Source organism: Choloepus didactylus, chromosome 5 (genome assembly GCF_015220235.1).
Source record: "Choloepus didactylus isolate mChoDid1 chromosome 5, mChoDid1.pri, whole genome shotgun sequence".
Classification (NCBI taxonomy): Eukaryota; Metazoa; Chordata; class Mammalia; order Pilosa; family Megalonychidae; genus Choloepus; species Choloepus didactylus.
Genome location: NC_051311.1, coordinates 111172531 through 111185615, shown reverse-complemented (window position 1 = coordinate 111185615; position 13085 = coordinate 111172531). Strand labels below are relative to the sequence as shown.

The 13085-nt window shown below is 36.5% G+C and overlaps 1 protein-coding gene across 1 annotated transcript; it reads right to left on the bottom strand.

The window, feature by feature from the left end:
* Window positions 1-7365: 7365 nt before the first annotated feature.
* Window positions 7366-11941, bottom strand: GNG11 (G protein subunit gamma 11). The gene is made up of 2 exons (XM_037837490.1): window positions 11406-11941; window positions 7366-7789 (listed from the first exon to the last, which is right to left on the bottom strand). The coding sequence occupies exons 1-2, from the start codon at window positions 11499-11501 to the stop codon at window positions 7664-7666; spliced, it is 222 nt and encodes a 73-aa protein (XP_037693418.1). The 5' UTR covers window positions 11502-11941; the 3' UTR covers window positions 7366-7663.
* Window positions 11942-13085: the final 1144 nt, after the last annotated feature.

Below are 13085 nucleotides of genomic sequence, written 5' to 3'. Positions count from 1 at the left end.
TATACCAAAATAATACATGTAAGCAAGAATCAAATGAAAAACCACTTGCATACAATCTTCCAAAGACTAATTAAAACAAAAGTAGAGAAGAGATAGGTCTGGATGTTGACAATTATAGAGCATGCACATATATGTTGTGATGCTCCTTATTAGAACATAAATTTACCTTCAAAGAAGCAACATCTAGCAACAATGGACTTTGAGCTGTTTTGAAATAATCAGTGAAATATATCAGTATTTATCAGAGTTTACTGTAAACTAAATATGGTTTCAGAGTAGTAAATATGGTTTCAACGTGTTTCTCCCCCCCCTCCTCATTTTCCTCTCCCAGATGGGAACACATAAAAGTTTTAGTAGACCAACTCACTTTTCTTCCTTCCTGTACCAAACAGAGCCAGGAGAATTTGAGCTAATACACCAATTCCATGGAATAGATATATTTTATATAAATTTAATTTACTCTGATTACTTTGAAGAGAGATTTGGAGTTCTTTACTTGGAAATATTTATCAAGGCCAAGACATGAAGATTTTTTATGGACTTAAGGAGCTCTACTCACAGCCTAGAGAATTAAGCCTATTAATTCCCAAACTAACTCTGTGAAATAGGTTATTATTTATTCATCATCTGTCTAAGGTTGTATAAAAGAGAAGACTGAGATGCCACAAGCTAAAGCCTATATGGCTACTTGTATTAATGAAAATGTACAAGTTTTACAGAGAATGAGCTTGATCACTTCTTAGAGAAGTTCTTTGGTACCTGGAGGAAATTCTCTGGGACTGGCTAACCATCACTTAATAATGTTGATATTTTCAAGAAAGACCTTATAGAGTCTTGTTATTTCTTCCAGGCACTCTGTCATAATTCATAGGCTTTTATCAGATCAATCATTCTGATAAATATTTATCTGATAAATTGTTCTGTCAGATAAATTCTGGTACTAAACGGATAAACCATATTGTTTCAACAAATGAACAAAAGCTATTTGATGCACGATTAGAGTTCTTCACTGTCATAATAATTTAGACTTTTGATATGATTTTTATTAAGAAAGAAAAATTTATTCATTTGGTATAGGTTACAATTGTTATACTAAATATTAGGCTGTGATTAAAAAACCAACCAACCAACCAACCTAACACTAAAGTAAGCCTCTTTGAAACACTCTGTCATACATCAGGGTTAAACATTTTCTGAGACTACACTAACCAGCTTGAACTAACAAATTTCATATCCAAAAATCATTGAGCGAACAGTTCTTTTCAATCCTCATAAGCCTTGTCATCTACATAGGAGACAGTGTTGCAGTATTGCATAATATTTAAGACACAGTCTGTGTTTTGCCAGTTATATAGATAAATGACTTTGTGGAAATTACTTAACCTATCATAAGGTTCTTCTGAGAATTAAATGAGGTAATCTGTGTAAAAAGCTTATCCCAGGGTTGGGCAAATATTAAGCACCCCATAGGTGTAAGCTATCATCATCGTTATCAATCATCGTCATCTTCAAAATATTAAAAAAATACATTGCTAGGCAATATCTTCCACTTTATATGCCATGTACTACTTATATACCATAATATACTCTGTGAGTTTCACATATATCCAATCAATTGGTATAAATTTCAGTAACTGGGGATATTGGGTAAATGGGCAAATATAGTTATAATTCAGATAGATATTGTCAAATTCCCCTTTAATGGGGATATTCTTTTTTGAAAAGGGAGCAAAATTTATATTCTGCAGAAGAAGAGATTCCCAACTCATTTTCTCATTCTTGCCAAGAATAATTAAAATGTAATAATTATTTTTATCACCATAAAATATTGTCTTATTTCTTCTGCTTTCTGTGCATAGCATATGTAATATAAGAACACTTAACAATTTCACCTAAATCTAATTGACTATAGTTACTTCATTGTTGGATTTAAGGAAAACATTATTTTCCTTCTTCAATAGCACTGGTGAAACACTAAGTGAACTCTAATGAATAAACCTAAAGAAATCTTAATCAAGACACATTATAATTAAACTTCAAAAAATTAAAAACAAAGAAAATCTTGAAAAAAGTCAAGAGGGAAATAATGTGTTACGTATAAAGGAACACAAATTCAAATGACAGTGGACTTTTCATGAGAAACCATAGGGGCCAGAAGGAAGTAACACAACATGTTTAAGTGCTGCAGTACTAAAGATTGTGGGGTACTAGAGAGAGACAGACACACAAATCATTGAAACATTCTGAAATAGAGCTACATAAATATGCCCAATTAATTTTTGACAAAAGAGCAAAAATAATTCAATGGAGAATTAAAAGTCTTTTCAATATGCCATGCTGTGACAATTAGATATCCACTGTCCTAGAAAACCTCTACCTAATCCTCACATCTTATATAAAAATTATCTCAAAATGGATCATGGGCCTAAATGTAAAGCATAAAACTATAACAAGCCTAGAAGAGGACACAGGAGAAAACCTTTGGGATTTTAACCCCCTTAAGAGATAAAAAAGATAAATTACATACTGGGAGAAAATATTTCTAAATCAGATATCCAACAAAAACTTTGTATCTCAAATTGTAAAGAACTCTCAAAACTCAATATTAAATAAATACATGATTCAATTAGAAAATGAGTAAAAGACATTCTAAAGGATTGAATCATTATCCCCATAAAAGACAGGTTCAGGTCCCACCTCCTGGTCCTGTGGGTACAAACCCATTTGATTTACATCAAATACATAAATAGAAACTTTGAAGATGTTAGTAGTTAAGGTGAGGCCAAACTGAAAGAGGATGGGCCTTAATTCAATAGAGCTGAAGTCCTTAAAGCAAAGAAAATTGAAAATGGAAAGAGAGAAGCCACAGGGAGCAACTAGAAACTGGAAGTCAATAGTTCCTGCAAGAAAAAGAAGTGCCATCATATGCATTGCCATGTGACAGAAAAGCCAAGGAACCCCAAAGATTGTTGCCCAGCCAGGAGATACTGACCATGGGAGGAAGCAAACCTTCTAGCCTGTGAAACTGTGAGTCAATAAATTCCTTTTTTTAAGCCAACCCATTGTATGGTATTTGTTTTAGCAGCTGGGAAACTAAAACAGATGTGTATAGACATTTCATCAAAGATGAAAAAAAGATAAGCACTTGAAAAATGTTCATCATCATTAGCCATTAGAGAAATGTAAATTAAAACCACAATGAGATATCTCCCTATATATAACAGGAACACTGAAATGAAAAATAGCAATAACAAGAAATATTAAAGAGGTTGTGGGAAGACCAGATCCCTCACACATTGCTGGTGAGAATGAAAAATAGTGCAGACATTCTGGAGAACAGTTTAGTAGTTTTTATAAAACTGAACATGCAACTACCATGCAACCCACCAATCACACTCCTGGGAAAATGTCTCACAGAAATTAAGAATTATGTTCACCCAAAAATCTGTACATGAATATTTATAGCAATTTTATTCATAATTGCCCCAAACTGGAAAGAACATTTCCTTCAATGAGTAAGTAGTTAAACAAATTGTGTTACATCCACAGCATGGAATACTACTCATCAGTAAAAATGAACATGCAACAACTTGGATGAGCCTCAGGGAAATTATGCTGAGTGATAAAAGCCAATCCCTAAAATATGCATACTTCATGATTCAATTTATGTCACAATCCTAAATAATATAATCATAGAGATGGAGAAGAAATTAGTGATTGCCAGGGGTTAGCAATGCAGGGGAAGGAAATGGGCGTGAATATAAAGGAAGAACCAGAGGGAGTCTTGTGAGGATGATTGTGGTGATTACGTAAGGGTAAGTGATAAAATGCATAGAGATACACACCCACCCCTGCCTCCCCCCATATAAATGGGTGCATATATGCCTGACAAAATCTGAATAAGCTCTATGGATTGTAGCAATGTTAATTTCTTGCTTTTGATATTGAACTATAGCTGTGTAAGGTGCTAACATTGTGGGAGCCTAGGGAAAGGGTGCAAAGAATATTCTAGTATATTTATTTCTAATATATGAATTTATAACTATTTCAAAATATAAAAGCTAAATAAATTGTACATCTTCTGTTTGTTAATAGACATGATAAAGTGAAAATACAAGCCACGGAATGAGAGAAGGTATTTAGAACATTTATCACCCATAAAGGATGCATGGCTAAAATATATGAAGAATATTCCTACAAATTGATAAGAAAAAGACAAACTAATTATAAAAATGAACTAAGGATGAGAAAAAGCAACTTCAGAAAAGGAAATTGACAAATGGGAAAAGCCAAGTCAATATCAAGGGAAATCAAGTACATCCAAATTTAAACAATAATAAGACATCAATTAGTTCCCAACATATAAAAATAAAGTGGCAATGTCAAGTATGGGTAAGCTGGTAAAGTAAATTCTACCCAGAAACAGAAAAACCATTTTTTTTTTTCTAATTTAGTATGAGTTCGTAGAACTGAACTAAGTCTGGGTACACAAAGCATGGTAACTATTTTTTAATAAGGTATCAAATGATTACAGAACTATATACTTGGAAAAAATGAAACATATTATCTAAAATCTACTTAATAAATTCCTACCTACTAAAGGTTACTTTTATAATCTATCCAAATATAGAGTATAAAGATGCCGTATATTTTCATTTTCTTCTTAAAGTAATCTAGTACATTTTTAGCAATTGAACACTTGAAAAACAAGAGGACTTTATATTTCTTTTTGTTTGCTGAGTTACCAAGGTGGAGCAGAAAGAAAAAAAAATAGATTTAGTAGAAACATCTACAAGATTGGATATTTCTTGAGGAAAACAAGAAATGGGCTAGTTTGTCATACAGTTGATAGAGGTTTGAAGAGAAAAAGCTAGAACTTAGGGAAAGTACAATTGAATGTGGCTCATAGAAATCTAGGATACCGCCTTAAAACACTAACTCTCAAGAAGTTATGGGATAATACAAATCAAAATCACAATGAGATACCATTTCACACCTGCTAGAATAGTTACTATTAAAAAAAGAAAATAGAGCCACTGTGGAAAACAGTTTGTCAGTTCCTCAGAAACTTAAGTATAAAATCACTGTACTACCTGTCATTCCTACTTCTAAGTATATTCCCAAAAGAATTGAAAGCAGGGACTTGAACAGATATTTGTACACTGATATTCATGGTGGCATAGTTCACGATTGCGAAAGGATGGAAGTGACTCAAATGCCCATCAACAGAAGAATGGATTAAAAAAAATGTGGTTTATACATACCATGTGATATTATTCAGTTGTAAATAGGAACAAAGTTCTGATATATGCAACAACATGGATAAGCCTCAAAAGCATCATGTTCAGTGAAATAAGTCAGACATGAAAGGATAAACATTTATGATCTCACTGACAGGAAATAATTTGAATAGGCAAATTCACAGAATTGGAAACTAGAATACAGGTTAATTGGGGGCCAGGGTGGGGGTAGGGAATGGGGAGTTAATGCTTGATTGGCACAGAATTTCTGTTTGGAGTGATGGTAAAATTTGATAAAGGATGGTGGTGTTGGTATCACACTTTGTGAATATAGTTAACAGCACTGAGTTAAATGTTTGAATGTGATTAACAGGGGAAATTTTAGTTTGTATAAATATTATTAGAATAAAAATTTCAAAACAACATAGGACTGTACAACACAGTGAACCCTAATGTAAACTATAGACTATTTTTAATAGCATAATTATCATAATATTCTTTCATCAATTGTAACAAAGTTACCACACAAAATGCCAGTGATTAATAATGAGGGTGGGGGTGGGGGGTGTGAACTCTGCATTTTCTGCAGGATTTTTCTGTAAACCTACAACTTTTCTAATAAAAAAATTTATATATCTCCCACCCACCCCCCAAAAAAAGAATGAAAAAAGAAGTTAGGGGATAACTTGGCCCTCTATGAGCACCCAGGGTTATTTGATCTGCCTTATCAGCATATAATAACTAGCATCCATGTTTGCTTTCCTATCTAACAAAAGAAAACTATTACTCGCAAGACATGAAACAGTTCATCAAAGCAAAACTTTACAAGCATCTTAAATGTTAAATGACAAATTGTAGCAACATACACCAAATATTAATTTTGTTAAAGTTGTGGGAAGAAATATACTTTTACTGTTCTGTATTTAAACCCCACCTTGGAGTAGATCAGGCTTTGCGCTAAAATTATTCCTGGGCTCTCAGTAATCCCAATTGACGTCAATGCTTGGGAAAATGGGCAAGAAACTGAAGAAAATAAGCTCCGCTCTTCGTGTGGTATAACCTGCTCTTTCCAAGGCTTGGGGCATCTCTTCCTTCACAGAGAGGGAGGAAGATTAATCTCAGAGTGAGAACACAGATATATTTCAAGAAGTCACTACAGGCCCAAGGCTTCCCTTGGGCTTGATTTGTAGGCCTAACCGTAGAAAAGACCTGGTCCAGGATAAGTTGGGACTTCTGTTGCCTAAACGTGGTCCATCTGCCACACTTAAAATTCAGGGATAAGGTAGTGGATTAAGAAGCCCATTTTAGCTAAAGCTAAACTGAAAAGGTTTTGCTTCCTTTTCTTTTAGCACAAAGCTTGAGGAAGTTGCATCTCAAGGACAAAATGGGGGGGGGAGGGGAGGGATTCCTCAAAGAAAAGTCCTCTTTTTTTGAGGCTGAGGCTGCAGGTATTTTCCTTAAGGCACTTGAGCAGATGAAGTACTCTGGTGCAATGCCCTCGCGGTTTAAAACCACTGGAGATGTCTTCCCCCCCATTTTCCTGCTCCCTTTGGAGGGTCAGGAAAAGAGGAATGCTTGACGCCAGCCTGCTGGAAAAGGCGGGAGGGAGAAGGTGCAGGAAGCCCTATGCCTGCTCCAAGGCACCGCAGAACTGAGCGGCGCTGCCTGAGACCTGAGAGCACGTGGGAGACGCCGCTCCCTGCGGATCAATGTACCAACCCTGAAAGCCAGGGCTGGCCCGGCCACTGCGGGCAGGAGGCTGTGTGCCCTTCCTGATCCCCAAGCTGCCCCCTCCCAAGGCTATTACAGCATCTCTTGGAACAAGACACAGAAGGATGGTATACCCAGGAAGTGTTAATATAGATGTGGCTTGGTCTGGCTCCTGACTCAGGTAATCTGACTCCTGTTAACATTATTGGGAATTCTACTCACTCATTTCCCTAATACATCAAACACATTCCAGAAGCCAGAACTTGGCACCGTAAACCATATGGGGATTTCAAGCAGAAAGAGCTGAACTGGAGACCTGATCTATCAAACCACCTAATCTTTTGGTACATGTTCCAAACACCTGAAAGTTTATTGAGAGAAACATAAAAGGTAGTGCACAAAAAGTGCCTTCTTAAATTGTCAACACTCATTTTCCAGAGATAAAATTTTATTGGAAGCATCAGGCAATGTACGGAAAGAGGTGAGTCATGCATAAGTAATGTCTTTACATAATTGTATCCTGTTTAAGAGTGGGCATAGTGAGCAAAATGAGAAGCCCGTAGGCTTTTATACATAACCATATCTATATCGTGTTTAATAAAGTCTCATTTAAATTTCCTTTTTAGTTTGTTAAAAAGGCATGTTGGTTTTATTTGGAAAAACTAAAGCAAACTAGTTCTTCCACTGAGGATGAAGTTTCTCCCCAGAGTTATTCATGAAATAATGCAGCCTCCTCTTTCTTTAAAGGGATTCTTGTCTTCTGGAATACCCTTCACCAGGGGATCCTCTCCAGAACGTTCTTCAATATAGTTTTTTATTTCTTCAGAACATTTGGACACCTTAAGTAAGAAAAAAAGGGGAAGGAATGAATTAGGTTAGTGTTGTTCACACTGTGTGCCACCACCCTTTAGTGAAATAAATATAATTGGGTGCAAGCAACATTTTAAAAGTGAAATATGTTATATGTAATGCTCCAATATACGTAAAATGTATTTCTTACTATTGTTCCAAGTCAAAAAAGTTTGAAAGTTACTGTGTTAAATAGATCATCCCCAGTGATCTCTATCCATTGGGCTCCACCTGTTTTCCTTCCTCTGCTAAAATACAGTTATGACGCATCCACAATATTTTAGGAACTAAAATACACCCTGATTTCAATTTTCCATGCTAATGAACAGGTGCAGTAGTAGATTGTTCCCAAATGTTTTGGGGTTTGTCCTGCCTAAATTTTCACTTATTATGGATGTGTGCCATGCTTTGGAATTTTACAAAATGATTGAACAACTACAGAAAGCCTGACTCTGTAAAGATTGGAGTTGTCCAAACATCCCACCCTGTGTCTCTGTTCAAAATCCCTTCTCACTGCATACAGGCAAAGATCATAACAAAAGGCTCATCTGGGCCTGATTAGGCTTATCTAAGATGCTTGTGTTTAATAATCAATTTGAACTTGGAAAAAATTTAATTTCCAATTTAAACAATGGAGAAAGAATTGGAGAGTTTCCTCAAAAGTCTATCCATAGGCTACAGGTTGCAAGGGAGAGTTTAAAATTTTTTTTAAATATTATAAAATAAAAATAAAAAAATTTAAAAATTAAAAACTATAGGTGTGTGTAAAACAGGCTTATTTCAATGCTGTAAACATCTGCAGTCTGAACGAATTAACTGTACAAAAAAAACCTGAAAGCAGAATTGAAAAATAAAAATATTTTTTGAGTTAGAGCTTTGGGATTCAGGAAAGTTTAAAATAATTGTCATAACCTCATTTTATTATCTTTTAAATAATAAAGACACACATTTCCTTTGCTCCCTGTAGACACGTTTCCCAACTTGCCTTTATTGGAATACTAGCCCCAAGGGAGACCCTGGGGGGGAAAAGAAAAAAGAAAAAAAGGAGATAAAAAGTGTCTAGTAGTCTATATGATCAATAAGAAATTAGAAGTAAAAATAATAAAACCTTCAACAAACCTCGACAGAGACCTTTTAAACTGGGCCATATGCACTCAGAATTTGTAATCTAAATTACTGACCTATTTTTTTTATGATTAGCACTAAAACATGTTTGCATATGCACCCCACATTATATATAATTATAAAACATAAACTGGAATTTATAAAAAGTTGAGATTTAAAACTAAATAAAAAATAATTTTAATATTTTACTCCTACACCCAATTGGAAGGCCATGGTCTAAAATTTAAAAGTAGGTGATGTAGTTATATGATTAAAATCTTTTCGAGTACCTGTCTTTCAGATAAGATTTGCTGTCCAATGTTACTTGTATCCATAGTGTGTGCATTTTAAATGAATTCTCAGAATTGATGATGCAAGTCTCCATTACCTGGAGACTGTGGCCCCAAAGAAATTTGCAAATGCAATTCATGTATCATCCCAAATTGAGTCTGTATTTACAGAGACTTCAGTAGCTTTCCAGAGGTCTGTAACTTCCAAAATGAATAATTGTTCCTCTGATGTGATGCATTTCCTTTCATGATCTAGAGAACACATTTGATCAGCAACTAGTTGGAGCCAGAATTAAGCCTGTGAATTCTGTGCCCTTAGTCTGAGCTGTATTAACAATTTATTGGAAAGAATAAAGGACAGGGTATCAGGAGACCTGGGTTCTAACACCTGGACTATCACTGTCACTGTGGTCTTAAACAAGGGGCTAGTCTCCTTGGTTCTCAGGTCTTTCACCCTTTAAGTGAGGGAGTTGGATAATCTCTCAAGACCAAAATGTTTGTCTATCACTAACACTCTGCAACTCAAAATGCATAATAAAAGGTTTGAAGCGCAAGAAGACTTAAATGTCTCTCCTTCCATGCCCTAAGGATATACCTGAGAGTTTTCTTGACACTTGGTTTCTGGAGTTGGAAAGTTGAGGCAGCAGGGTGTGTCCTAAGGGACAGGGATGGCTGGCGGAGACAATGTGTCAATGAACAATAAGTTTAATTTCCACAGTCAGCTACATCTAGGCTCCTGCCCAATATCTAATTTGAAACTTAAAATGAGCAGAAGACACTTGTCTCTTTTCCCCCTTTACTTTCTGCATAGTGATACGAAATATTAAGATATTGCAACTTTGCACAGGTAATGCTAGATTTCAATATGTGCAACTCTGTTTAATACATAACTTTTTCATTGTGAGAAAAGACCAAGTAGCTAATACATGCTGTACTGTGGGCTTTGCATCCATGAAATGGGTTCTTTAAGTTTTCAAGAAACAGGCCTATTAATTGGGTCCTTGTAAAAATTTTTTTCCCTTTTGATATGTCTGGATTTTAAAAGCTACAAAACTCTCAATTTGGATAGAAAGGACATCCCACTCCCAATTCTAGGAAGAGCAGGGGTTTGGAAGTAAAATGTTGAATTTGAGAAAAGAAATGTGTAAAATGTAATAAGAAAGGCTGCACCATTCAGTGTGCATTCTGAGTAATAAGGCTCTTGTTAGCGGATTTATCATAGCAACTGCAGCAGGAAGGTAGGTAATACTTGCTTCATTTCCATTGTTTTTTAGTATTTAACCATAGAGAAATAAAATCATTTCAATTTTTTCTTGCTGTGGAGATAGGATAGGTAATTTCCCTTAAAAAATATCTATGTAAAATTTTATTCTTATACTATGAATTGCCTGATCGAGTAAAAAAGGAATAAATATTGGTATCTTAATGAAGGCCGCTATTACCAGTAAGAAATTGAAGTAAAAATCACAAGACCTCCAACACATTTCAGTGGAAACTTCTTATTACTGGGCATTAGTAGCCCAAATTAGTGGTCTTTAATATTTTCTAATGGTGAGCACTAAAAAATACTTTCAGATACACCTCAGTGAAGGTGTAATTATTTATTCATAAATAAACAGACAATGTATTAGTACATTATACATATTTATAAAATAAATAAACTGGAAATTATGAAGAATATTACAAATAAATAAAAATTAAAATTCTAATGCTTTGTTCCCAAGCCCCAAAGGATTGTTCTTTGCACACCATTGTAAACCACTGGTGAAATTCAAAACTAGGCAATGTAGTTTTAAGACTTTAAAATTTGGTTAAAAAAAAAAAAACTCTGAAAGGAGTACTATTCTTTCAGATAATGAAGTTCAAAAAATAAGTAGGCATCTGCCTTTTTCTACAACTGAGTTTTTAAAATCTGAGTTTTTAACACCTAAAAAGAGACAGGGTTTCTTGCCTGCTTTTCCCATTCTAAGCTGCCTAAATCTTAGGACATTGGCTTTAAATTACCCTTTGGATCCTTGCTCTCTCCCTTAGAAAGGGAGATGTCTCCACATCAACTGGCAGTTTCCTGGCACCCTCCAAAAGCCCTAGTCCGCGAGCATCTGGAGAAGAAAAACCTGTTGGTTTTGCTATTAAAAAACAAAAAAACAGAACAGGAAAAGCTGACCTTGGTTCATTTCAGAGAAGGAAAAGATTCTGAAACAAGCCAACTTACCTGTTGTCTCTGCAGTTTCACTTCTTTGCGGAGTTGCTCAACTTCCATCTTCAGCTTTTCCTTCTCTGGCATATCTTCGATGTGAAAGGCAGGCATTTTTGCCCCAGAACTGGGCCCAAGGACAGCTCAGGAACTGGAGGCGCTGGAAGTGCTGCAAACCACAGCACGTCCCGAAATAACTGCGGTGCCTCCCCGCCCGCGCTGGCCGGCGGAGGATGTGACTGCCTCGGTCCCCAGCTCCCCAGGGCTCGAGCTTCCTCTGGGAGGTCTCCTCACGCCAGCCCTTACGATCTTAAAACCCTGTGTCTTTTTCTCAAGTCTGCACAACCCCAGGAGGCTCGTCCTAAGGTCCTAGCTTGGGGTAACGTTCCAGCGGCGGCCACAGGACCCTGAGGAGCTTCCCGCTGCTCAATCTCCTGGCAGAGATGCTGGCCCGGGGGAGCCCGGGCTCCCGACCCTGCCACGCCCGCGCGGGTCCGGCCTGGGCTGGGGCCGGAGGCTTGGGGCTGTGCTAGCCCACTTTCCTTGAGGGACAACAAAAGTTTTACTTTTTGTTTTTTTTTGTTGTTGTTCCCAAGTCATATCCGGGTTTTGTTTTTGAAACAAGGAAAAGGAGGACACTACCCAGCAGGAAGTAACGGTCCTTGGCCTCCCCAAGAGCTTTAAAAATACAAGGGGAAATAACTTTTCCCCAGTTACATACATATTTATTGTGGGAAATATGGAAGCTTAAGAAAAGGACCAAGGGAAAAATGAAACTCAGTTTTAATCTCAGAGACACTCATAGTGCCTTGTTGATATATATCAATTCAGTCTAGTAAATGCCTGAAACAGATTCATATATTTTGGGGGGAGTAAAGGGACATCAGGATATCAGGCTGTGACTATTGTTTATAACTTGCACAGCCATTTTCTGCATCCTCATCAGCAGAGTTTTTATTCTTTCTTCAGGGAAATGCTTTGTAATGACCAGAGGGTAGCAGGATGATAAAAGAACAGAAGACAGAGGCAGAGAGCTCAAAATTCCTGCCAGAGCCTCTCCATACCCCATCCCCCATCCCCCAAAGTTTTGGTGACACTTGACAGCAAGGATTTTCAATTCCTGGCTCAAGCAAGTTTCTGGGTGTGGGCAGTGGCTTCATTTAGTATTGGATTCGCCACCTTCTGAAAAGCAATATTCATCTAGCTACCTCTTGGGAATGCCTCTTGGAAAAGTGCCAAAGTGCAAAATGTTTATATGCAGTCTAAACTTTCCTTTTGGCTATATACTAAAACCATGTTAATGATGCTAAAAAGACTAGGAAAAAAATTAAAGCATGACTGTAAGAAACCAAACAGATAGTTCTCTTTATCTCCAGAGATGTCCCCCTGCCTATATGAACTGAGTATTTCCGAGTACTTGCCTTTGTATACCCATAAACCACTCCCCGTTTCGTAAGAAGGTTTAGTTTGTCTGTTCAGTTTCTTGCCAGGCTCTACCAATTTATCCTGAACAAATGTACTGGAAGGAAAAGAGCAATGAGCTACTTAATGAGTACTCATGGATTTGAGTCCCAGCTCTGTCACTGGGCATCAGTGGAAAAGTCACTGCATTTTTTTTCTGGCTTTTGGTTTTCTAATTTGTAAAATGTGTAGCGGGAACAGGAGAAGAAGTGGATCAACTGAGATATATTGTGTCTC